The sequence below is a fragment of the Canis lupus genome, chromosome 18 (assembly GCF_003254725.2).
Source record: "Canis lupus dingo isolate Sandy chromosome 18, ASM325472v2, whole genome shotgun sequence".
NCBI classification, from domain to species: Eukaryota; Metazoa; Chordata; class Mammalia; order Carnivora; family Canidae; genus Canis; species Canis lupus.
The window spans coordinates 44599822-44627238 of NC_064260.1; the positions used below are offsets into that span (position 1 = coordinate 44599822).

Below are 27417 nucleotides of genomic sequence, written 5' to 3' on the forward strand. Positions count from 1 at the left end.
CTGAGGCTCAGGGGGGTCCTGTGCCCGGGGTCACAACTTGGACCTAGCAGAGCCTGATTAAACATATCTGTTTGCAGCTGATTCTGTCCCTCTCCCCAATCTGTCCCCCTTTATCAGCCTCGCACACCCTCTAGGCTAGAGGAGATACAGCTCAGGCCTCAGACCAAGGCCCAACCAGACACCTGCTCTAGGGTGTTAGGTGGGCGGAGGCGGAATGAAGCCTGAGCCGATTGCAGGGGAGGGAGGGATAGGCATTTCCTGAGCGCCTCGAACCCACCAGACATCAGTGGTAGGTGTTTTGCACACTTTATCACATGCAAGCCTCACAAGCGGTCAGGGAGGAAAAGTAGCTTTCTTATTTTTAGGAGACGGAAGCCAGAGGTTCAGAGACGATAGGGGGACTTGCTCGAGGTCACAAAGTATGAGAGCCATGAGTCTGAGGCCGACCCTGAAGGTGAGGTCAGCCATCCCCGGTCCACACAGACTCAGCACCCTGAGCCCTGCCAGTCAGGTGTACCCGGGGTGGGGGGGGGGCGGGCTCAGACCCACAGCAGCCGCAGCCCTGCCCTCATGGCCTGGGTGGGGAATGAACTAACCCGGTTAACTAGCTCACCCGCTGGACAGACCCGAGACAGCTGAGTCCGCTTGGCCAGCACACCACAGCTGGCCCCAGGGAAGAAGGTGGTCAGAACCGGGCCTGGAAAAATGAGGAAGACTCAAGTCAGGGGACAGAGGAGGGGGTGAGGGTGTTCAGACAGAGCTGTGAGGTCCAGGCACCCCAGGCTGGGAGTCTGGAAAATTCTACAGGAGTACAGGGGGGCAGGGCAGGCACATTCTTCCCTACCCCACCCCCCGCCCCGCCACCAGGGGCTGATGTAGGAGGGCAGCTGGTCTGGACCCCACCTCCTTGGGCATTAGGGGCTCACCATCAGGGACCCCAAATGCCCAGGCAGGAGTCAGTACCAGGGATGGCCTGAGCCACCCTGTCTTCCCTTCACAGGTTCCTGGCCCAGCACGAGGATCCCAGTCCAGTCCTTTCCTGGAGCCCCTCGCAACCAAAACCCACCAGCCCAACTAAAGAGCCCTGGGATCTCCAGTGCGGAGGCTGAGAACAGAGAGGAGGCCAGAGTTCTCCCTCCTTGCTGAGGAGGCAGCTCGGGGTGATGGGCCAGGCTCAGGAAGGGGAGCAAAGGCAATAGGGGTTCACCCCCTTAGCTGTGGGATCCTGGGCATGTCACCCACAGCCTGTCATTATCTGTAAAATGGGCTCAGAAATAATACCCTTGCTGCCTATTTTATGAGGTGTGGGGAGGCCGCGGGAATAGGTACGTGAGAAAGTGTCCACGGCTAAAAGCTATAAAGCATAAGGTATCATTAGCAGAAATGAGAACCCTGACACCCCAAGGAAGGGAGTGACCTTCCCAAGGTCACACAGCCGAGATGGTAGCTGAGCACCGTTTGGACAGGGTCTCCTGCCGGCTAAGCCAGGGCCCTCCCACAGCAAGTGCTCCCTCAGGCTGACCCTCTTTTTTATTTTTTATTTAATTTTTTTCCGGCTGACCCTCTTAGTGGGTAGTGGGTAGAGCATGGGTTTCCTCCCCATCCTCCAAGTCCCAGCTCCTTTGGTCCAGGATCCACTGCCACTCTAGACCAGGGAGTTGGGGAATGGAAGGCCAGCTCTGCACCTTCAGTTGTGGCCCTGGGCGAGCTGCTACAGCCCTGGGACCTCCATTTCCTCACCTGTAAAATGGGCCTGGAGGGAGGGGGACTGACACCATGGCAGCAAGGAGGGCAGGGCCTGGCACGGATGAGATGCCCCACAGATGAGGGTTCTCCCACTTCCTCTGCTGTACCTGCCAGGTGGCAGCCACGGCTTAGGCACATTTCCGAGGCTTCCCAGAAAAATGCCCAGAACAATAACTGGGAACATGAACTGACTGGAGAACACTGGATCTTAGAGGGTCACGTTACTGAACGACTTGTGGGCGGGGTGGGGGGGTGGAAGGGTGTGAGTGGGAATAAGAAGTAGAGCAAGACCCTGGCTCAGAGACAGTGTGGGGGAAGCTGCCTTCCCAGCCCCCTCACTGGACCTGCATGAGGGAAGCCCAGAGTGTGTGACACAGTTCGGGGGGTGGTGGTGGTGGGTGGGTGGGTATTGAGGGGAAGAAGGGAGGAGGTGACAAGGGTGGGGTTCCTGTATCAGTACCCCTGACAGCTTTCAGGGCTGCCTTGGACATATTAGCTTGACTGTCAGAGCTTCAGTTTTCCTTTCTGTAAAATGGGGATGGTGATAAACATCTTATCCTCTTGTACATAAATAATATAACAGCACATACTGGAAAAGGTGATGAGGTGGAGGCAGGCGGAAGGTGAGTTTAGGCCTCATGCAAGCCTTTACTCAACAGGACAGGGTTCCTACTGTCAGCAGCACCAGGAGCTGAGATTCACCACACAGCCTCCCCTGCCCCCATTCCACTACTGCATTGGTTCTCAAATCATCGTTCCCAGATCAGCAGCAACAGCATCTCCTAGAAACCTGTTAGCAATGCATGTTCCCGGGCTGCACCCCAGACCAATGGAATCAGAAACTCTGGGGGTATGATCTGTGCTTTAACAAACTCTCCGGGAGACTCTGACACCTCCAGGATCCACCTCCTGCTCCAGAGAAACTTCCTCCCACGGACTCATCTCCCCATTCCCTGGCTCCCAGAAGGCTGTTGGGAAGGAGTCACCATGGAGAAAGGTCATTAAATAGTAAAGAGATCCTATAATTAGTTAATGACACCACAGGCTCCTGGAAGGGAGACAGAAGGAGGGTCAAAAGTCCTCGTTGAAGAGGAAAAGCAGCCCATTTGTCTGACTCTCTCTTTCTGTCTCTTACACACACACACACACACACACACACACACACAAGCACCTAGCACCAAGGGACACAATGCCCTCTTTCTCTCTGGTGGGGCTGGAGCTAAGTTTGGGGGTACATTCTGGTGGGTATTGGGGAAAAGGTTTTGTCTTGAGAACTGGTCCTCAGACCATGAGTTTATTTATATATTTTTTAATTTATTCATGAGGGACACACAGAGAGAGGCAGAGACACAGGCAGAGAGAAGCAGGCTCCACTGCAGGGAGCCCCGATGCAGGACTCGATCCCAGGACCAGTGGATCATGACCTGAGCCGAAGGCAGATGCTCAACCACTGAGCCACCCAGGTGCCCCCGGACCATGAGTTTAAAAGCCACTTCCAGGAATTCACTCCATGGAGAGTATTAGATTTGAGCACAAGATATACGTATGGACGAGGTGGTCACTATAGTGATGTGGAAGCTAATGAAAAATTCAAAATGGCCTAAATGTGCGCCAGTAGGAGAATGCTAAACTGGGTCACGGTAGATCCACATAGTGTGACACTATGGATCTGGGAAACACACTGTGGAAGAATACTGAATATCACAGAACAATCCTCCTTCCGCAGTGTTAACCTCCCTCTACAGTGTTAACCTAGAGCAGGAAGTGGTTCATATGGTATAATCCCAACCGTGTGTGTGTATGTGTGTGTGTGTGTGCACGCGCGCCCATTTGGTTCAGATATAGACAATGGTTTTTAAACAGTTGACAGAAATACCTCTTTCCTACATCAGAACCACTGGCCTGGGGTGGCCTCTGCTACAAGAGGGGCTTGCTCTCCCCACAGAGCGTCACATTCCACAGGGACATCATCTCAATGAGCATGATCAGGACCATGAGTGGAAGCTACCGGAGGTTGAATTTGCTCAGATTCTATACCATATTTTTTTTAAGAGTCAGATCTGGGCAGAGAGGAAAGATAGTGAGTTCTCCAAGCCTTTAGGTATGGGAGCAAAGGCTGGATGCTGTCCAACAGACTCGATAGGTAGTGACACTAACTACAATCCCGTCGGGGTAAACACAAGCCCCTGAGTTCCACGCTAGGCCAAGAACACTCAGGTCAAAGCTGGGCTCAGACAGTCCCATCCAGGATGGAGCACCCTGAAGCCTAAGGCCCTCCTGACCCCCGGAGCTGTGGGCAGCCCTGGAAATCTCCTTCACCCCGGATCAGAGTCCTCTGTCTCTGGTGGCAGGAGCAGCCTTCACATCATTCTCTGGGGTTCCCTGAGGATGCACACTGCGTGTGTGCGTGTGTGCGTGTGTGTGTGGGGGGGGGAGCACTGCTCAGCATCTGCCCAGACCCATTGCCTCATTGAATCCTCCCCCAGGCGAGCCATGGGGCGGGTTATCACCAACCACCCCAAAGTCCACGAGGAAGGAAACCAAGGTTGTGAGCCGTTGAGACACTCACCCAAAGGCGAGCGGAGGCAGGAGGAGGAGCTGGCCCGTACGTAGTTGCAGCTTGCCCCCTAGGGACTTCTGAGAGGCACCATTCGGGTAGTGTGCTCTACAGCCTCCTGGCCCACGGGGAGCCCGTGCTCCACCCCGCCAGGAGCGGGGCTCGGGGGGCCTCGACCAGGGCCTCCGAATGTCCAGTGCAGCCAGACCCACGCGCCCTCCTAACCCCCGACTCCTCTGCTGTGTGCTCACCCGAGGTCAGCGAGGGGGGGTTGTCTCTGTGACCCACAGGGACCCAAGGTCTAGCCACCCACTCACGTCCGCGGGGCCCCAGACAAACCAATCGTCCCCCCGCCCTCCGCCCTCCAGCTAAAGCTTCTATTTCCTCTACACACCCGGGTCGTCTTACAGGGCAACAACATCCTAATAAACCATCTCCTAAAACAGCGAGCGCGAGAGTGACTCTTCCAACTGTAGTAGGATTATTCATGGTGTATCGGGATTATTAGCAACGACAAATTAACATGTATTGAGCGCTTCCTGCATACCTGGCATCGTTCAAAGCGCCTTATAGTAGTCACCAGGGGAACATATATTCCCCTCTCCACTTGTTTCCCTACGGAGGGACCTCCACCGGGGGGGGGGGCACCTCGGGTCTCGCTCCGCCCCCTCCCTTCACCTCCCGGACCCCAACGGAGGCTTCTGTGATTGGCTCGCCAGGAGACGCACCGCGCATGCTCCGCAGGGCCCCCCTCCCCCAGAGCCCGGCTGCCTGCAGGCTGCGTTCCATCTGCGCCGCCCTGAGCTGCTGCCACCTGCGCCTGCAGGGAGGCCGGCCCCTGCCCAGCGCCGCCTGCGACCGGACAGGTAACTCTGCCAGTTCGAGGGCAGACGGTCAGCAAGCCCTGTGGGCCCCGGCTCTGAAGCCACGTTCCCCGGCCAGCCTGCTCCGTGTTGACGCTGCCTGTCGGAGCTCCAGCTGTCTGTGGTCTGTTTCCATTGGGTTCCGAATTCAGAAGAGGGAGCTCTAAAATCTCACCGTGTGTTAGGGACCTTTAATCCTCACAGCACCGCCCTGAATTGGATATATTATTATTATTATTATTATTATTATTATTATTATTATTACTATTATTATTACAGCACCGCCCTGAATTGGATATCATCATCATCATCATCATCATCATCATCATCATCATCATCATCTCTATTTTACACACGAGGAAATTAAGCCCTCTGGTGTCCAGGACTGTTGGAAAGCTTTCTAAACAGGCAGCGCTCAGGGTGCATGGCCCCCAGGATGGAAGTTGGAGGACACCTCCAAGCATATCTGCCTCTTGTCTCCCAGGCTCTGAGGCCAGCGGGCATAGCCACTCCCTCCACAGACACTCCTTCAGTCTTGCGGCTTGGCAAATTGATACTCACTTCAAACCAATCCTGGCCCCTTTTGGGGAAACAAACAAACAAACAAAAAAAAACCAAAACGATTTATTAACAACAAAAATCTGAATGTGATTCCAAGTTCAAATAATACATTTCTGTTTAAATATGTATAGTAGTTGCTCGATAGCTCTGTTGTGTGTGTTCCTTCTTTCTTGAGCATAAGAATATGAAATCATTGCAGAAGATTCAGAAAATTGGGAAAAATAAAAAAAAAATAAAAGTCTGTAATCTGATCTGTATAATCCCATTGTTGTGTAATTAAATGTACTTATTCATCTACTTTTCAGCCTTGAGTGCAGTCGTGGGGTGGGGGCAGCTCTGCCATTCTGTGTCTGCAGTGACCCCATGGCAGCACCAGGACCTGCCCACCTACAGTGGCTGTCTGTCTCCACGCAGGAGAATGGGCTAGGCACCCAGAGTCCTTCTGAATAAAGCTCTGCGACTACCCACCGTGACATCACATGCGCCTCACTTAACAAAAGCTAATTGCAGCAAATGCAGGATAATAGTTAATAGTTTTGCAGCCAGAGAAAGGCTGTAACTTGGCCAAGGTCACATGGCAAGTAAAGGACGGGCTGGGGTTTCCTGATCCTCACACTCAGGCTATTCACCAAGCTTTCATACCCTCGGAGATTTAAATCCTGCTTCCTGGGGATCCCTGGGTGGCGCAGCGGTTTGGCGCCTGCCTTTGGCCCAGGGCGCGATCCTGGAGACCCGGGATCGAATCCCACGTCGGGCTCCCGGTGCATGGAGCCTGCTTCTCCCTCTGCCTGTGTCTCTGCCTCTCTCTCTCTCTCCCTCTCTCTGTGACTATCATAAAAAAAAAGAAAAAAAATTTAAATCCTGCTTCCTATTAATAATAGCACTACCAAAGCCAGCTGATATATATAATATTATATATAATATTATATTATATATAATATTATATATACTATATACTATATAATATATTACTATATTATATATATTATGATATATTATATTATATTACTATATTATATATATTAGCACTTACTATGTGCCAGGCACCTATCATGAGTACTTCACATATATTAATTCATATCATTCTCAACAACCCCATGAGGTAAATACTATTATGATTTCCATTTTAGATCCTGAAATGAGGCGCTAAGACACTTGCCACAGGTCTCACCCAGCAGGTAAGCTGCAGAGGCAGGAATCATCCTCAGGCAGTTTGGTTTGTGACATTGCTTATGGTTCTTTCCCAATTTGGGCCAACCCCAGCTGGACTCCCAGGCTGGCTTCTGGAGCACTTACTGCCCAAAGAATAAGAAAATCAACCTAGAGAGTCACATCCCTAGACGAAGTCACTGTACAACTTCACAGCAGAGCCAGGACTGAACCCAGGCTTCCTAACACAAAGACTCCAGCACTGTGTCCACGCGCCTGCATCAGCTCTATAAGCCAAGGTCCAGAAACAACTTCTGTCCCAGATCACCCCTCAATACAAGAAAGAAAGTCAGGCACAGCGTCCAAAGGAGAGTCAGAAGCCCCCACTGTGGGGAGAGAAGCCAGAGGGGAGAGTGAGTTACATACCTGGTGGCCTGCAAAGAGACTGTCAGGGCTGGGCCTCCCAGAGGGCAGTAGCACCTTCCACAAATAACTGCTGACCAAGTCAGGGTTCACTAAGGGTCAAAGCAGCCCCTTCACTAGGCTGGAACCAGAGGAAGTCAGGCTGTTCCCCTCTCAGGAGGGGAAAGGCCAGGCCTCACAACGGAAGCTGAAGCCCTACCCCAAGCAGTCCCAGACCAGCCAAACCATGCTCGCCTCCCTGGACCCAGGTTCCAGGAGCAGGATGGGCAGACTTGAAGGACAAGGCACAGGCATCCAGACCCTGCTTCCCAGCTCCACTTTTGCCAAGGAGTCACCAAGGATCTGGCACCGAGCTGGGCCACCCCGAGGAGAATCACTTACTTATTCATTCAACCATCATTTCCTGAGGAGCCCGCTGTGTGCCAGGCCTTGTGCCAGGAGTCAAGGAAACAAGGATGGACAAGGCAGTCCCTGCCTGGGAGGGTTCACGGAGACACTCCATATGCCACAAAACAGCAACGGAAGAAGAGGAAAGGACTCAGTGTAGACAAGCCCAGAGGAGGGAGGAGGGAAAGGAAGGGTTCAGAGAAATCTGCCATCCACATTCAGACCTACTCACCCTCAGAAAGCCTGGGGTCACACGGAGGAGGCACCTGCTCTGTGTCATTTTACTCTCCCACCACCCTAGGAGGTTGTTCCCATCTTCCAATTTACAAATGCAGAAACTGAGGCTCAGAAAGGGTCACAGTCACAAAGCTCAGAAGGGGCAGCGTCCAGATGCTAGCTCGAGTCCAAAGCTCGGAAGGGGCAGTGTCCAGATGCCAGCTCGAGTCCACAGCTTTTTGCCATCAGGCCCTGACACCTCCCTAATCTACAGACAGGCAGAGGTAGGTGACGTTGCTCCAGGTAGGGTAAGTGAAGGTAAGGGGGTGGGCGCGATTATTGCATGTGTGAGCGGAGTCGCCCAGTTCACCCTGAGTGTGTGTGTGCATTATGTGTGTGCATGTGCTCACACGTGCCCTACTTTGCCAACAACAGATCCCAGGCCACATAACTTCCTAAAAGCCAAGTAACTTACAGGCATGTGCACAACAGAGAAGGGAAGCCCAGAGAGAAGGAACATATCAGGGGTTACATAGCCTGGAAACGGCAGAGTTGGAACTAACCCCGAGAACCAGAATACAGGCCTCTTCTCTTTCAGCTGCTTCTCCATGTCAGCACACAGTGAATCAGCTGCTGACAGGAAAACCAAAGTGTAGGGGGATCCCCAGGGGTGAGTCAGGAACCAGCCAGCCCCCAGACACCAACTGGGCCTGCTACAGAGGTCCTGAGCCTGTGGTTGGCTCCTGACAGGCAGCTTCAGGAGGACATATGGGGAGGAGGGAAGCGACACATACCACACTGCTCCTTGTGTTTACCTCTGGGCTTCCCTCCTGGCTCCTCAGATCCAGGCTTAGAGGAGGGGAAGCCGGTGGGCAGGGCAGTTCCTGCTGAGATTAAACAGACCCCCCAAGCCCTGGCCCCATCCTGTCCCACAGAGGGGACCAGGCTCTTCCCTCCCCCACCCCCACCTCTCACTGAGCCAACTTCTGACTGTTTGATGCTCTTGATTAAATCATAACCGCCCCCTTGGAGCTTCCCATGGGGTGGAAGAAGTGACTATAATGGTTTGGATCAAGGGGTCAAGGCCAAGCCAAAACCAGGGGGTGCCAGCTGGCCCCAGATACTCCAAACCCAGAAGAATGCACAGGGCTTGGATCTGCTCAGCCTTGGGCCCGGAGGGGTAAGCGAAGGTAAGGGGGAGGGGGTGGGCGCAATTATTACACGTGTGAGAGGAGTCACCCAGTTCACCCTGGGTGCGTGTGTGCATCATCTTCAGGTGGCACAGGACTGGGTCCCCAGGGTGGGGAGGAATGAGAAGGAGGAGGAGCTTCCAGGCAGTGGCCCAAAGTCTGAAGATTCAAGAGAAGGGGCTGCCCCACATTGTTGAAATTTCAGAAGAGCCAACCAAAATTCACTCCCCACATATGGGAAATTTCCGTCCCCACCAGCTAGCTTTCACCGCAGCCCTCCCTGGGCTATATAGCCAGGAGGTGGAGTGGCACAGGCACTGCTCCCCGTCCACCCTGCTCTCAAACCCACCAACTGACTGGTGCAAGCTCCCACCACTTGGCCTGGATGCTCCCCCCCTTCATGGGTAAGCACAGGGCCTCCTTGGGCGGCTCCTTCCCTATCACTCCATAGCATGCATCACCCTCCCCAGCACCTCTGAGCCCCTGCTATGCACCAGGGTTGAGGCTGGATGGGGGAATAGGAAGAAAAACAGGTCATATGTGGGGGTCCTCTCTCTGCTCTCTACATTGCCCTGGCTCTCGTCCCACCACTCTGATGCTGCCTCTTCCTTCACTCCCAGCAGCAGACATCCCCACAGGCCTGCAGCCCCCTCCTTCCCCATCACCATAGCTACGGGATCATTCTCCCTTGACCGCTGGGCCCCTCACCCCAGCACATCTAGCAGGCTGCTTTCCTAAAGTGCCCCTCTGATTATGTCACTCCCTAGCTCAAAAACCTTCAGTGGCTCTCACTGTCTACGCATCAGATCCAAACATCTCCCCTTGGCATTGAAGGCCTTCCATGAGTTGATCCAACCTACCATCCCCCCTTCACAGCCCTGCGCCATCCCAGTCCTTTGGGTGGACGGGATCAGCCTAGCAGTTGCTTAAAAATTCCCTGAACGCCTTGACCCTGTGCTTTTGCCTAGGTATTTTCCTCTGCCCAAAGCTTTCACTGGAGCTGAGGAAACCTTCCCAATTCTTAAGACACTTCTGCCCACCCCACCCCACCCCCAGATTTTACCTCATCCATGCAAGTTCCCTGTAATCCTTTTTTCCCTTTGTCTCCTATCAGAGTCCCTGGTATCCCTTCCCAGAAGGTCAGCAACTGAAGATGGGGGCAGTGTGTCATCCTTCGTCATTCATCATGTGGGCTGGAGGGGTGTGGGGAAGACTTCCCAGTATTGGCTTAGTAAGTACTGTCTGAAATGCACATCTCCTCCTCCCCCCACGGGCCTCACACCTACTGACCCTCTTCCTCCCCACAACACCACACTCTAATCTTACACTGTTTACATGCTTAGACAGGGGAGTCTGTGGCCCCAAGCTGATCCAAGCCCAACCAGGACTTGGGAGCCCAGGCAGAAACTCTTGCTCCTGTCACCAGGACTAGGAAGCCCCTCCCCCTCTCCCTACCCTGGTTTCTCTAGGGTCTCACTGCTTTTAAGCATCCTCCCCTCCCAGAGGCACACACACTATCTCCTCCATATAGTGCAGCTTGCAGTCCCATACTACTTTCTAGCTGGTTCCATCTCCCCAGGGCATTCAGGGAGCTGACATGCAGCACCCCCAGTCTTTCTTCTTCAGTGCCCCGCCTTGATTGAACAGGTAACAGGCGCCCACACTGACCCTCACCTTCACCTCAAGCCAAGTGTTCAGTGGAATAGCTGGGTCCCAGACACCAGAGCAGTACAGACTCATGAAATCTCATCTGGCCCCAAGCCCTGGGTGTGTGTTATCTTCCCCAGCAGGAGCCTGGTGGGGGTGGGGGAGCCCTCTCACTGTCAGCAACTCAAAATGAGGGCAGAGCCCAGATCTGGCTAGATTACCTCTGTATCTCCTTGCACTATCTAATATAGTAGGTGCTCAGTAAACATTTTTGGGTTTACTTCACTGGATGACCGCCAGCCTCAAGCACTATTACAGAAAACTCACCCACTCTTTGGTCTAGATGACACACTCCCCAAACCCGAAATGGACAAAGTGATGCAGGTGGCAGGTGGGAATTTCTGGTCAGGAGGGGCTGCAGCCAGCCTCTGGCCCTCCAAAAACAGGCTCATTCCCAGGCAGGAAGCCAGCCCATCACCTGCCCATCTGCATCAGAGCAGCTGTCATATAGTGCAGGCTCACTGGGTGTCTGGGACCTTGCTAAACACCGCATATGAATTATTCTGTTTAATCCTCGCTACTGCCCTTGGTACTATCAGGACTCCCATTTTACAGATGAGGAAACTGAAGCTTGGAGGAAGTGGAATCCTACTCGGTCTGGTACCAGAGCCTACGATCTTGCCTGCGGAACTAGGCTGCCCAGCTTACTATGGCCCTGGCACAGGGCACCCATTACCACCAGGAACAGAAAATTCCAACCCAATGAACTAACCAACCCCGAGCATGCAGCAAGAGCCCTGGGCCCTGGGCTTGACTCTGGGCCCAGAGTTTGGTGGGGTTTTCCCTGCTTTCCCCAAAACCCAACCCACCTCCCATAAGAACTTGTCCCCTGGTTTCCAACCAGGGCCTACCAGGCCAGCTCACCTGGAAATGCCCCAGGAAGGGGACAAAAGCCCCGCTGAGGCTGGGAGTCTTTAGTCTTAGGGGGATCTCAGTATTGGGAGGAAGGGGAAACTGACATTTCCCTGCTTTAGGCTGCTTCCCCAGGGCTTGTGGTTCAAGCCCCAACTGAGGAAGTGGTGTGAGCTTTAAAGTACTCCGCTTAAGGATCCAGGAGAGTTCAGTTGGCTCAGTGCCACTCGGCAGGGAGAGCCAGGCAGCGCGTGTGAATACCTGTGGCTCTCACCTGCCAGCCCTCGCCTTCCGGGGTTTTTGTGGGAAAGGGCAACCAGAGCACGTAGTTCGCCAGGCTCAGCCTCCCCGGTTTATGGAACCTGAGAAGTCAGCAGGGCGGGGAGGGCCGGGCCCGGGGCCGCCCAGCTGGTAGACGACGGAGCCGAACTGGGGGATCAGAACTCGGGGACTTGGGCTCCTGTTCGCCCACCAGCTGCTCCGTGGCCCTGTCGCTCGCTCCGAGAAAGCTGCCCGAGCCGTGCCCGGCAGGGGTGACGAAAACTGGCTTCGCTGCAGTCCGTCCGGCCGGCCTCCCCCCTGCCGCTCACCTGCTGGCTGCGCTGGGTGCTCGGCGCCGCAGGCCCGCCGTCGCCCGCTCGCCCCGTCCGCGTCGGACTGCGCGGCCCCGGGCTCAGTGCTCGCCAGTCCCACGGGCGGCCGTCGGGGATCGCAGCGGCCGGGCCGGGCCCCGCCCCTCCGGAGGACACGCCCCGGCCCGGCCCCGCCCCCGCCCGCGGGAGTGCGCGGCCGGGGCCCGACCTGGCTCCGCCCACCAGGCCTCCCGCGGAGAGGCTCGCCGGCCCCGCCCCCGGCCCCGCCCCCGACCCGCCCTGGCCCCGCCCCCGGCCCCGCCCCCGGCCCGCCCTGGCCCCGCCTCCTGGGCTCGGTCCTCCGCGCCCCTCCCGCCCCCCCCGGCCCTGCGGGGCCGCAGCCTGGCTCCCCGCCCGCCCGGGCCGCGCTCCAGCCCGGGCTGCGAGGGGAGCCCCACTCACTGCTCGGCCCAACAGTCCCGCCCCTTCTGGGCCCACCTCGTCCGCCCCAGCGCCCCCCACCCCCCCGCCGCCCCGCCGGGGTCGCGTTCTCCCCCGGCCTACCCCGCCCGCCCCAGGCGCGCCCTTCCCCGCCCCAGCGCCTCCCTAATCCTGCTCTGCCCGGCCAACCCCCACCCGGGGCGGGCGGCCTCCGGCCCCCAAGCTGGCATTCCTGGGCGGGTGTATCCGGGTGCGACCGGGCGGCGTGGGAGCGGTTTGCGTTCCAGCTCCCGGCCTTTATCAGCAGGCGGCCTGGGCCCAGGCAGTTTTTGAAAATACTAACAACTACCACTGACTGGGCCCTCGCCAGCGGCCGGGCTCTATGCCAAGCCATGTTAAAAGGACTGGCCCTTAAATTCGCACGACTCTACGCCATGGGACTCCTGTTGCGCCCATTTTTTGGATGAACTACCTGAGACTCAGAGAAGGGGAGTCACGGCCTCTTGAGTCCCAGGCTAGCGGGGAGCAGGATCCGGCCCCAAGTCCAGAATCACAAGCTCCTCGCTGCCCCCGCTTGCCTGGACTGGCCCCTGGAGAAGTGGCCCTGGCCAGCCAGCTGTTGGGGCTGTACTCAGCAGGCTGCCCGAGGTGGGAAAGGACGCGTGGGTTGATGAGGCAGGTAGCAGGAGGAGCTGCTGGCCTGAGCCCCAGAAGCTGGTTTTCTCTCTTAAGAAGTGAGTCAGAATTAAGATGGGCTGCAAAGATCTCCAGAGGGCTGGGCTGGGGTGCCAGGACCTGCATCCCAGCCCTCCGCACTCCCAGACCCCAGGCAGGAACCAGCCTCAGGCAGCTTTCCTCCTTAAGACCAGGACCATTCACCTTGCAGCTGACAAAGCTCTTTAACTCCCATTATCTCATTGGCATCTCACAAAGGACGCCATTGTGGGGAGGGTATGATTATGCCCATTTTGCCTGGGTGGAGTAGGGTGGGGAGCTGGATCCCAGCCCAGCATGGTGGTTCCCAAAGCATGGTCCTTGGATCTACAACAGCAGCAGCAGCATCTGGGAACTTGTTAGGACCATGTGTTTTGGAACCCCATTCTAGACGGACTGAGTGGGAAACTCTGGGGCAAGAGCCTAGCAATTTGTTTTTAACAAGGCCTCTAGGTGATTCCAAATCACAAGCAAGTTTGAGAACCACTGTTGGGCATAATGGTGAAGAAGTTAGAGTGGTCTGAGAATCACGAAAACTGGGTAGCATCCTGGGAGCCTGGTGACCCAAGGCAAGGTACTGAACTTCTCTGGGAAAAGCCTGTACTTGGGGAATAAGAATACCCGTCATGACAGTGGCTGTTGAGGATTAAACATGGTAGCGTTCATGAAATGTTTGCCCACTCTTGCACACTGTGCATGCTCAATACACATTCTCTTTCCAGTAAAAAGTCTTCCTTATAGAATCTTCACACCAAGTTAGGGGAGTGAGTCTGGGGGATCTTTAAGCCTAGCAGTGTCCACACTGTTGTCTTTCCCATAAAGGGACCCCATCTTTCCGGCAAGGGGCCAGAGCTTAGCAAGCTCCTGAATGTTGCTGGTCCAGGGACCACTTTCAGGACCAGTGTGCTACTCTTGGACTGGGTTCCTAGGCAACCCATGCAAAATGGGCATAGAATACCCTCCTCTTCTACCCTATCCCATGTCCCTTCCCTCAAGCTGAGGGTATATGATGGTGATTGGCACTTGGCAAAACAGCTGGATCACATCAGTCCCTCCCTTCCCCTCCAGGCAGACTTTCACTCACAAGAGTCCCATCTGCTACCCCTTCTGGTCTGTCACTCCACGTCAGAGATAGTGGCAGCTGTGGCAACACGGAGGGGCCATCCGCAGGCAGATTTTAGAATCTCTGCCATACTCTCCTACCACCCTCTGCAGTTCCTCCATGGTGCCACAGCTGCCACTATCTCTAGAGGAGCTCAGGGTCTAATGGTCCTGTTCCACAGAACTCCCCTAACATGTTAATATAAGATTGGGCCCCACATACCTTACATTTCAACATTTACTAGACTATAAAATAAAATGTTTATCCTCCTACCTTGAGAAATATTCTTTAAAATGACCAAGAGGGCCATGCTCAAATTTAGAATTCTCGGACTCCTTAGAATTCTGTGCAGGAACGAGGCAGTGTGGGGTGAGTTAGCCCTGACCCCTCCATTCTCAGCCCATCCACTCAGATTCTTTTCCCAGCCCCATGTCTGTCCTGTGCATACAAGTGGCCTAGGACTTAGGACCTCAGCCCACGTGCCCAAGCTCTGTCCACACTTCTTACCCACAGCTACCACCCAGTCACCCCTCTACGGGTGCTTCTGTCCTCTCAGAAGGACGGATCTGAACCATATTGGAACCACTTAGGCAGAGATGTGTAGGGTTTTGGATATCTGAAGCACAACTGTGGAAGGCAGTGGGGTGTAAGTTCTGAGTGGACACAGGTGGCCCTCTTGCCTGGGCCTATGAATGGCCCTGCTGCTTGTCCCTGTCTCCCCAGCACCTAGCACACTGCCTGGTACATATTGGAAGTTTAAGTCATTGAGGAGAGGGGTGTCTGAATTATTTACTAAGATATCAAATTAGCTTGGTCTCCCAGCAGCGGACAGGCTTTGTCATGATTTGCCTTGGCCATTTGCTTCTAGCAAGAGACAACTTCCTCCTTTTGGGGAATTCCTCGGTCCATTCCAGAAGTGATGCCAAGAGTTTGGGAGGTGGGAAAAGGAGCAAGAAGAACTACCCTAGAAAGACTTGAGAGAAGTTATCAAATGGCCAACTTGGAGGTAGGGGAGATGGTGATATGGCAAGACCTTAAAAGGCTTGGGGTGCCTGGGTGGCTCAGTCAGTTAGGTGTCCAACTCTTAATTTTGGCTCAGATCATGATCTTGTGGTCATGAGATCAAGCCCCGCAATGGGCTCCATGCTGAGCATGGAGTCTGTTTGAATTCTCTCTCTCCCTCTGCCCTCCCTTCCTCCCCTGCTTGTGCTCTGTCTCTAAAAAAAAAAAAAAAAAAAAAAAAAAAGAGTATGGCTTTGCAGGTCCCAGCCTCTGAGATGATTCCCCCATCCCAAAGGTGGCACAGGAGCTGCAAAGCAGGAGACCTGAAGGTCCTTGTAGTCAAGAAAGTTGGTATCAGAGTCTTGTTGGTACCCAGGTACCCAGGCCTAGGTAAGGCTCCAAGACTTTTACACAACTCTGGGAGGAGGGAAGGAGGGAAGAATGGTGTGTCTGTTTCCTATTGCTATGTAACAAACCACCCAATCATTTATATGGCTCCTAGATCTGCAATTTGGGGCAGGTTCATTGGGGAAGGCTTATCTCTGTTCTCTGCAATGTCAGCTGGTTCATTTGGAGGTGGAGGATCCTTTACAGATTGGGGCTCTCACATGGCTAGCAAGTTGGTGCTAGGTGCTAGCTGGGAACTCAGCTAGAACTGTGGACCAAAACCTCAGTTCCTCTCCATGAGGTCTCTCTGCAGGCTGCTGTGGCTTCCTCACTGCAAGATAGCTGGGTTTCTTTCTTCTTCTTTTTATTTTTTTAACATTTTATTTATTTATTTATTTATTTATTCATTCATTCATGAGGGGCACACAGAGAGAGGCACAGACATGGGCAGAGGGAGAAGCAGGCTCCCTGAAGGGAGCCCGATGAGGGCCTCCATCCCAGGACCCTGGGGTCATAACCTGAGCCAAAGGCAGATGCTCAACCACTGAGCCACCCAGGTGTCCCCAGGCAGCTGGGTTTAAAGAGCAAACAGAGAACAAGGTAGGAGCACATGGGATTTTCTGACCTAGCATCCGAAGCCATGTAACCTCACTTCCTCTATATGTTATTAGTGGGAGCATTCACAAAGGCCCATCCTCTTCAAGGAGAGGAGACATAATCTCCTTCTCTTGATGAGGGGGTGGCAAAGTTCTAGAAGAGACTGCAGAAGAGAAAATACTGTCACAGCCATCTTTGGAAAATACAATCTGCACCAAGTGGGTCCTCAGAATAAGGGGAGAGTTTCCTCTGGTGGGAACTGAATGTCTGAATGAAGCCGATTTAAAGAAAAAGGTGTATAATGTCTCTTGCATAACTCCTTGCACACAGATGACTCAGAAGTCCGAGGGACAATGAGTCTTGTGTGCTTGGGTTATGTAGGATCTTCCTTCCTCGGAGAGTCCTCAGAATAGAGGTTAGAGGTAAGACCCCTTTCCTCTTCATCTAGACTGTCTCTTTAAAATGGTACATTTAAATCCCATTCATTTGATCCTCTTAACAATGACTTCTGTGAGCTATAGGCTATCTCTTATGATGCCGGTTTCTAAGATGTGGAAATAGAGACCCTGAGAAGGCAAGTAACTTGCCCAAGGACATACAACTAGTCAGCGATGGAAGAAAGAGAAGTGACAGTTTGTCACCAACCCAGTTTGCTGTTGCAGAAACTGAGCCCCAGGGGAGAAGCTCAGATTGGGCAGGACCCAGGTACTCACATTCGGAGCACCCAACCCTGAGCCTGTGTGCAGTCTATCCCTGAAGACTCACAATGAGTTGAAGGGACCCAGCTTCCAGCCTAAGAAGCAGAAAGGATGCTGGTCCCCAGACTGCTGGGCTGTATGGTCCTTTCCTGGCACAAGTCTTGCCCCAAACTCTGTCCTCACTCAGAGAGCAGTTAATAGTAGTTTCTCAAACCAGAGTGCATTTGACTGCACTCAGCAGGGCCCCTGACCTTTACTGGCTTCTCCAAAGGACTCCTCTGGGAGGATCTGAACTCTAAGCTCAAATTTAACTCTAAATTTAACTCTAAGCTCCTTAGAGCTGGTTTGTAGCTGGGGGAGCCTGACCCACAGCTCGTCTTCCCACCTGAGAGCCTGACCCACAGCTCGTCTCAGTCATTTTGTGAAAAGCATTTAGACCCCTGTTCCGATCCCCTCTCCCACCAGCCCCCTGCTACAACTCGAGGTCTGAGGGTTAATGCCACCCAGTCCTGGCCTCAGGGGGGGCTTTTGGCACAGTGGGGAGGCTGGCGTGTGAAGGGGAGCACGCTGCAGGCTTACAATGCCAATGGCAAGAGGACAACAGTCATGGCAGCCTTCATTTTTCAGGTAAGCTCTTACCATGGGCCATTAGAAAAATATAGCCACTAAAAAAATGGCTTTGACTATATTTAACTTATTTGATGACCAGCATTTGTGAAGCACTTCACATATTATAAAGCTTTGGTTTTTTTAAACTGTTCGAGATGATTCAGTGATGTGTCCCCATCCACAATTCCCTGGATGCCTGGTTTTGTTTTGTTTTGTTTCCCTTTTCAGGCATCAGCTCAACCCTGTGGCAGGGGTTGGGCACCCCCAAACAGTCATGGGCTCACACCCTAACATATGTTAGTTTATTTATTTATTATTGAGATGTATACTATTTTACTGGCCATTTTATGTGTTTTGAACCACACACAGAAACAAAATTTAAAAACATGAGACAAAAATTATGTAAAATAGGGGCACCTGGGTGGCTCAGCAGGTTAAGCGTCTGCCTTCAGCTCAGGGCATGATCCTAGGGGCCTAGGATTGAGTCCCACAATAGGCTCCCTGCTCAGCAAGAAGCCTGATTCTCTCTCTCCCTCTGCCCCTCACCCTGCTCATTCTCTCTCTCTCTCTCTCTCAAATAAATAAATAAATAAGGGGTGCCTGGGTGGCTCAATGGTTTAGCATCTGCCTTCGGCTCAGATCGTGATCCCGGGGTCCTGGGATCAAGTCCTGCATTGGGCTCCCCAGAGGGAGTCTGCTTCTCCCTTTATGTCTCTGTCTCTCTATGTGTCTCTCGTGAAAAATAGATAAAATCTTGAAAAAAAGAAAAAAAGAAAGAGAAAATCTTTTAAAAATTATTTAACATATTAACTACATACAAAAATAAAAATAAAGAAAGTTAACCTAAACCTATCTCACTATTTTTTTCCTTAAACGTCAGTAGCTCACATTGTAGTCCATCTACGGTGGCCTCCATACCCACTCATGCCCAAGTAAGAGTTGCTGGGGGCAGAAAACAGAGAATGCTCCTCAGGGCAACCCTCCTTCAGTGTCTCCAGATTCTTAAAAGTCCCTAAGGAGGACAGGGAGATGCTGCAGAAAGGGGCACAGGGATGGGAACTGCCATTTTACACCTGCCAATGAGTAGAGTTGCACAAAACCAGAGTGGGATCCCTCTCTGAATCAGGCTGAGGTCAAAGAGAACACTCCTGAGGCCCAAGAAGCCAGTGGGGTACACATCCTCCCCATCGTACAGTTGAGAACAGCGAGGCTCGGAGCGATGAGTTGAAAAAGCTTTGAATTTGTCACCAGCATTTCAACATTGGGAAATTTCGCATAACATTTAGATTTGGGGCTTCTGTTGGAAAATAGGAAAATCCACACACCCTTCTGACAGGGCAACAGCTGGCGGGGCCTGAGTGTGGCTGCCCCTTTCACTTATTCTATATACATACCCTCGAGCGGACCGCAGTCCCCGCCACTCCCCATTGCCCACCCAAGCTGCTTCTCTTGTTTCTGTGAGCTGCCTGCCCTCCGTCGGCAGCTGGGTTTGCAATCCTGGGCTGGACAGATACTGGTTGGACTGGTGTTCACACGGAGAGCTTTCTGAGTAGCAGCAGCAGTGCAGAGACCTTGGAGGGAGACCAGGACACCCCATTCTGTTTTCCCCTTCTCTCCACCACCTCCCGATGAAAGCCGCAGGGTTAGCACAGCAACTCCCCCCTCCCCCCGCCTTGAGAGATGGTTTAGGCTCCAGTCCTGCTCTGCTAACTCCTGAACCCTGAGACCCGAGGCACGCCCCTTCACATCTCTGGGTCTGTGTCCTCACCTGCAAGGTGCACACACAACATTGGCTACCCTAGCTCTGTACCATGGACTTGCTAGTTGTCCCCAAGTCATTTCTGTCACCAACAGAAGTGGCAACAAAAACAAACAAAACCTCTTCGCACCCTTCCCTCCAAAATGAGCATCTATTGCCCTCTGGTGTCCACACCACTCAGTGCGGCCAATCCAGAGAAGCAGAAGAGAGACCAGGAGAGGAAAGGTTGGGGGGCAGGGGTTGGAAGGGGGGGTGTCCCCACCTGCTTCTTACCTGCTCCTGGCTTCCATGCAGGCAGGCCCCCAGGAGCAGAGTGGGGCCCTGGCATGAGGGTCAGGCTAGGGTAGACATGAAATTAGGTCTCCTCAGTAGATCCAGCTGCAGACGCCTCACTTGTCCCACAAAAGGAAATGGGGTGTGGGGTTTAAGAGCTGATGGTTGCTGGCCTACGGTCCCCCTGGTGTCTGGAGGCCTCAAGGACCAGTGACTCTAGTGGTGACAAAATAATATTAACTACAGTTGGCACTAGAAGCCCAAGAAGAGGAATCTAGTTGTCAATGTAGAAAACTTTACTAAAAGGTACTTGCAAAACCCCCTAATTTGTTGAGCGAGGGGGTTGGAGTTGGCTGGAGAGTCAGACTCATCTCTACTGCAGAGCCGGCCTCATAAGACAACTGTCACTGTTGTCATGCTCTATCCGATGCCCCCCAGGGCTCTAGGAAGTCAACTTTGCCACCCCGGGGGAAGCACCACTCCACCAGGAGGTTACCCCAGTCACACCAGTAAAGCATGGGAGACACTGGCAGGGCCTGTTCCCTCCAAAGCTGAGCCTTGCATGGGGGCATCCGTAAGGAGGAGCTGGCTGCATGGAGGCTGGTGGTGATGGGGGTGTTCTGTGCCCACCTTGGGAGGTAGAGCTTGTCGGGTGAGAATTTTCTCAAATGTAGAAAGACTATTCCAAAGACACAGGGCAGCTAGGAGAGTAGCCCCCCACAGCTCCAGCTGATGGAAGGCATTCATTGCCTCATCTCATCCACACACCGCCCCTCTGAGGTGGGAACATGGTCACCTCCATTTCGTGGAGAAGAAAGCTAAGGCTCTGAGTGTTTAAATTAATTTGAGTAAGATCCCACGGCTGGCAAGCGGCAAAGCTGGCCAGGGACTGCCGGACTCAAAACTTGATAAATATGCCAAAGCACCTCCCTTAAAGTGCCTTCTTTTTCAGGATCCACATCCCATTGACTGAGAATGAACCAAGGAGTCTAGAATGAGGGCCTAGAAGGAACTTCAAAGGTCATCTATCTTCTCTAGTGTCCCCCTCCTCTCTTAACCCTGTATTAGTCAGCTTTTGTGAGGTTATGCTCTAGTAACAAAGAACCCTGAACACCTCATTGACTTATAATAGCAAAGGTTTGTTTCTCACGTATGTAAGTGACTGCTGAAGACTTCTGTGGGTCAGGTGGTCCCTGCTCCTTGTGTCTTTGTCATTCCTAGGTTCAAGATGAAACAATCAGCCCCTATATGGGATATGCTCTTCTCATGGAAGAGGGAAACAGAGCCATGGCCAAGCCCCAGGATGGATCCCAGAACTTCTGCTCAGATGTAGCGTGTGTCCCTTCTGCCCACATTCCTCTGGTTAAAGCAAGTCACACAGCAGAGCTCCATATCACCTCCTGCAGGTGATCCCCAAAACTGACTGTGCTTTAGCCACTGCAATGTTGGAAATATAGAAAAAACCTGGTTCAGTGCTTTCCAGAGGGAGCTTTATGGTCCTGATCACCTTTATGTCATTGCGGATGTGCCTGGAGTCCACTCTGGTGGCTCAGTGGGGAGGGGCTTTGGGGCCACCACCCTCTTCCCCTGGTGACCCTGCTCTACGCTGTTTTGTAGATAACAGAATAAGAATTCTTCTGAAGAGGGACACCTGGGTGGTTCAGTGGTTTAGCACCTGCCTTCAGCCCAGAGTGTGATCCTGGAGACCCGGGATCGAGTCCCTCATCGGGCTCCCTGCATGGAGCCTGCTTCGCCCTCTGCCTATGTCTCTGCCTCTATCTCTCTCTGTGTCTATCATGAATAAATAAATAAAATATTTTTTTAAAAAAAGAATTCTTCTGAAGAGAGGGCAACACACACACACACACACACACACACTCACTTGAAAAAATGTTTACCCCAAATTTATTCTCTAATGAGCAAATAGCCTGCTCTGTGAGTCTGCAGGACAGTGGCATAAGGACATTTATGCTGTGGGTGGATCCAGTGAGAAGACTGGTGTGAGTCCCAATTGCATCTCTGCAGTTCTTCACGGGCATCCACAGCCAGTGTCTACACCGTCTAAGCAGCCATGAGCCACCATGATCATCGTCCCCACATTATTAAGTATAAATGTCTTCTTCGTGGAAGGAAAAGCCTGTGCAGAGACAGAGGGAGCCAAGAGACCTAGAAAATCTAATCTACTTATAAGAAAGTCTGGTAGTGAAGGAGACAAGAGGATGGAACCATTCTTTTGGCCACACACTTGCCTCCACCTAATGGATATACTATTTTTTTCATATATTAAGAACATAAAAGACGATTATAAACGTGTGGTTGGTTCTGGAATGCATTACCACATTTCCTGAGTATGACATGGTGTTTCTGAAAAAGCTTGAGAAATCGTTTGGGTGGTGGACACACAACTTTCATCCACCGAGGAACCCCTGGGCATCAGGTTGGCACCGCATGTGCCCTGTGGACAAACAGACCAGCTAATGGATCCGTGAGGGGTTGAACAATTAGGCAATTGGTGTTTTAGCTGCTTTAGGTTATACAGAAACCCTTAGTAGATTATCATGTATGTTCACATCACATTTGGGGAGTTGGTGAGGAATTTTGGATGGGTAAGGAATGCATTATTTTTTCCCATTTAGAGCAAAAAGAATGTAGTACCTCACTAGACAAAATTTACTATCTAACGCTTCAGGCATGGGTTAGATTTTTACACTCTACATACATCTCTGCATAAAATTATAGACCTGGTCCTAGTGATAATGATTATTTTGAGTACTTCCCTTGTCCTGGGCAGTGTGCCAAGCCTTTAACATGTAATTTATTTGATACTTGAAACAGGCTTATAGGTGAGATGTGTTTATTGTGATTCATGGTGGGTGACACCAGAGGAAAGTGAAGAGAGAGGTTTAGTCATTATCCCAAGGTCACAATTCCTGGCTTGGGTAGACAGGCACTTGTTTTTAACATTGTCCTTATAATGAACATATACAGTTTCATATTCATAGCCGTGTGTCCTAAATTTTGCCATAAATAAGAGTAAAAGAAAACTGAAGCAGAAGGAATACCTCCTAACTCATTCTATGAGGCCAGCATTCCCCTAATACCAAAACCAGACAAAGACATTACAGGAAAGGAAAACTGCAGATCACATAGATGGATGGAAGAGAATAGAGAGCCCAGGATTAAACCCATGTGTGTATGGCCAATTAATTTATAACAAAGGAGCCAAGAATATACAGTGGGGGAGGGTCAGTCTCTTCAATCAATGGTCCTGGGAAAATTGGACAGCCATATGCAAAAGAAAGAATCTGTCTTACACCATACACAAAAGTCAACTTAAAATAGATTGAAGGCTTGAAAGTAAGACGTGAAACCAGAAAACTCAGGAGAAAGCATAAGTAGCGTGCTCCTTGACATTAGTCTTAGCGATGATTTTTTTAATCTGACACCAAAAGCAAAGGCAACAAAAGCAAAAATAAATGAGACCACATCAAACTAAAGAATAAGCTTCTGCACAGCAAAGGAGACCAGTCAACAAAATAAGGCAATCTGATGAATGGGAGAAAATAATTGCAAATCACATATCTGGTAAGGGACTAATACTCAAAATATATAGAGAATTCGTGCAACTCAGTAGCAAAAAAAAATATTAGCAATCCAATTTATTTTTCTTTTGCTCCTGTTTTTAAACTTAAATTCACTTAATTAACATAAAGTTGATTATTAGTTTCGAGTAGAGGTCAGGGGTTCATCAATCATATATAACCCCAGTGCTCATTATAAAATGTGCCCTCCTTAATGTCCATCACCCTGGGATGGACATAATCGCATCCCCCTAACCCCCTCCCCTTCAGCAACCCTGTTTGTTTCCTATGATTCAGAGTCTCTCATAGTTTGTGTCACTCTCTCATTTTGTCCTGTTTTATATTTCCCTTCCTCCCACTATGATCCTGTTTTGTTTCTTAAATTCTACATATGAGTGAAATCATACGATTGACTTATTTCACTTCGCATAATACCCTCCAGTTCCACCCTCGTCTCTGTAAATGGTAAATATTCATCCTTTCTGAAGACTGAGTAATATTCTGTTGTATATATAAACCGTAACTTCTTTATCCATTCATCCATCAAGGGACATCTCGGTTCTTTCCACAGTCTGGCTATTGTGGACATTGCTGCTGTAAACATTGGGGTGCAGGTGCCCCTTTGGATCACTACCCTTGTATCTTTGGGATAAATCCCTAGTAGTGCAATTGCTGGGTCATAGGTTAGCTCCATTTTTAGCTTTTTGAGGAACCTCCATGCTGTTTTCCGCAGCAGCTGCATCAGTTTGCATTTCCACCAACAGTATATGAGTGTACCTCTTTCTCCACATCCTCTCCAACATCTGTCATTTCCTGACTTGTTAATTTTAGCCATTCTGACTGGTGTGAGGTGGTATCTCATTGTGGTTTTGATTTCTATTTCCCTGATGCTGAGTGATGTTGAGCATTTTTTTCATGTGTCCGTTGGCCATTTGTATGTCTTCTTTGGAGAAATGTCTGTTTGAATCTTCTGCCCATTTCTTGGTTGGATTATTTGTTCTTTGGGTGTTGAGTCTGATAAGTTCTTTAAAGATTTTGGATACCAGCCCTTTATCTGATAAGACATTCATCCATATTTTCTCCCATTCTGTCAGTTGTCTTTTGGTGTTGTCAACTGTTTCCTTTGTTGTGCAAAAGCTTTTTATCTTGATGAAGTCCCAATAATTCACTTTTGCCTTTGTTTCCCTTGCCTTTGGAGATATGTCTAGCAAGAAGTTGCTGTGGCTGAGGTCACGGAGGTTGCTGCCTGTGTCCTCCTCTAGGATTTTGATGGATTCTGGTCTCACGTTTAGGTCTTAGGTCTTTCATCCATTTTGAATCTATTTTTGTGTATGGTGTAGGAAAATGGTCCAGTTTCCTTCTTCTGCATGTGGCTGTTCAGTTTTCCTAATGCCATTTGTTGAAGAGACTGTCCTTTTGCCATCAGATATTCTTTCCTGCTTTGTCAAGAGTAGTTGAGGGTCCACTTCTGAGTTCTCTAGTCTATTCTAATAGTGTATGTGTCTGTTTTTGTGCTGGTACCATAGAGTTTTGATGATTACGGCTTTGTAATAGAGCTTGAAGTCCCAAATTGTGATGCCACTAGCTTTGGTTTTCTTGGTCTGTTGGCTGTTCAGGGTCTTTTCTGGCTCTATGTAAATTTTAGGATTATTTATTTCAGCTCTGTGAAAAAAGTTGATGTTATTTTGATAGTGATTGCATTGAATGTATGGATTGCCCTAGGTAGCATAGACGTTTTAACAATATTTGTTCTTCCAATCCATGGGCATAGAACATTTTTCCATTTCTGTGTCTTCCTCAATTTCTTTCATGAGTGTTCTATAGTTTACAGAGTACAGAGCCTTTGCTCTTTGGTTAGGTTTATTCCTAGATAACTTGTGGGGTTTTGATGCAATTGTAAATGGGATTGATTCCTTAATTTCTCTTTCTTCTGTCTTATTGTTAGCATGTAAAAATGCAACTGATTTCTGTGCACTGATTTTATATCCTGCCACATTGCTGAATTCCTCTACGAGTTCTAGCAATTTTGAGGGTGGAGTCTTTTGGGTTTTCCACATAGAGTATCACATCATCTGAGAAGAGTGAGAGTTTGGCTTCTTCTTTGCCAATTTAGATGTCTTTTATTTTGTTGTTGTTGTTGTTGTTGTTGTTGTTGTTGTCTGATTGCTGAGGCTAGGACTTCTAGTACTATGTTGAACAACAGTGGGGATAGTGGCTCTCAGTTTTTCCCCATTGAGAATGATATTCACTGTGGACTTTTCATAGATGGTTTTTATGATATTGAGGTATGTTCCCTCTATTCCCAAAGAGTTTCAGTCAAGAAAGGATGTTGTACTTTGTCAAATGCTTTTTCTGTATCCATTGAGAGGATCATATATTCTTAGCCTTTCTTTTATTAATGAATGTATCACATTGATGTTGAACCACCCTTGCATCCCAGGAATAAATCCCACTTAGTAGTGGCGAATAATCCTTTTAATGTACTGTTGGATCCTATTGGCTAGTATCTTGGTGAGAATTTTTGCATCCATGTTCATCAGGGGTATTGGTCTATAATTTTCCTTTTTGGTGAGGTCTTTGGTTTTGGGATCAACGTAATGCTGGCTTCATAGGAAGAGTTTAGAAGTTTTTCTTCCATTTCTATTTTCTAAAACAGCTTCTAGAACGATAGGTATTAATTCTTTAAATGTTTGGTAGAATTCTCCTTAGGAAGCAGCCAGTCCCGGACTCTTGTTTGTTGGGAGATTTTTGATACTGCTTCAATTTCCTTGCTGGTTAAGGGGTAAGTTCAGTTTTTCTATTTCTTCCTGTTTCAGTTTTGGTAGTTTATACATTTCGAGGAATTCATCTATTTCTTCCAGATTGCCTAACTTGTTGGCATTTGGTTGCTCATAATATATTCTTATAATTTAACAATCCAATTTAAAAATGAGCAGATCTGAATAGACATTTTTCCAAAGAAGACATACAGATGGCCAATAGGTACACGAAAAGATGCTCAGCACCACTCAGCACCAGGGAAATGCAAATCAAAACTACAATGAAATTCCACTTCACACTCATCAGAATGGCTATCATCAAAAAGAGAAGAGGTAACAGGGTGCTGGCAAAGATGTGGAGCAATGGGAACCCTGGTGCACTGTTGGTGAGAATGTAAACTGGTGCAGTGTGGAGGAAAATATGGAAAACAGTGAGGAGGTGGCTCAAAATTAAAAACAGAACTACCATATGATCTAGAAATTCCACTTCTGGGTATTTATCAGAGGAAAATGAAAACACTAACTCAAAAAGATATGTGAACCCCCATGTTTATCACAACATTATTCTCAATAGCCAAGATATGGGAACAACCTAAGTGTCCACCGATGGATGAAAGGATGAAGATGTGGTGCATATACACAATAGTATAGTATTCATTCATAAAAATGAATTAAAACTTGTCATTTCACTGCTGACAATATCGATGGACCTTGAGTACATTTTGCTAAATAAAAGAAGTCAGACAAAGACAAATATTATATGATCACTCTTAAACGTTGGAATCTAAAAACAAAGCAAAACAAAACAAACTTTAAATACTGTTTTCCTGGATCTGAGAGGAATTTGCTTGCAGGTCTTTATGTATAGGGAGATAGCCATGTAATGAACTTTATCCATAATTGCTATATTTAAAAGAATGTGATCTGTGTTCTATTTCAAAAATTTCCAGGTTGTGCCCTTAAAAGGCCAGAAGAGCACCTTTTCCTCCTCCTCCTGCCCCTGCCTGCTGCCTTCCCCCTGGCTAGAATACAGATGTGATGGCTGGAGAGGCAGCAGCCATCTTAGACCTCAAGATAGCAGCCAAAGGTTGAGGGGGCTGAGGAACAAGACAATCCAGTACCACCACCCTCCTAACCACCACAACCACCCTGTCACTTTTATCATCATCACTATTGTCATCAAATTAGCATTTGAATCCAGGCTTTCTGACTTGAGGATCCTTTTAACCTTGATTTGATGGATGAGTGAACAGACAAGGCTGCTGATGTCTG

The 27417-nt window shown here is 50.3% G+C and overlaps 1 protein-coding gene across 9 annotated transcripts in view; it reads right to left on the bottom strand.

Moving 5' to 3' along the window:
• CD82 (CD82 molecule) overlaps positions 1-13480 on the bottom strand; it is a 52454-nt gene extending 38974 nt beyond the window's left edge. Inside the window, exons 1-2 of one of the 9 annotated variants that reach the window (XM_035701258.2) lie at positions 12242-12376; positions 614-697 (exon numbers count right to left, since the gene is read on the bottom strand). Coding sequence is in view for 3 of the 9 variants with exons in the window: in XM_049096244.1 (XP_048952201.1) it covers positions 614-697; positions 13137-13465 (413 nt within the window). In the remaining 6 variants the exon portion in view is untranslated. Of the gene's footprint in view, positions 1-596; positions 698-1740; positions 1794-4850; positions 4893-10155; positions 10214-12241; positions 12377-13136 lie in introns of those variants that run through there. The other 8 variants (XM_049096244.1, XM_049096246.1, XM_049096247.1 and 5 more) reach the window with 8 other exon arrangements.
• Positions 13481-27417: the final 13937 nt, after the last annotated feature.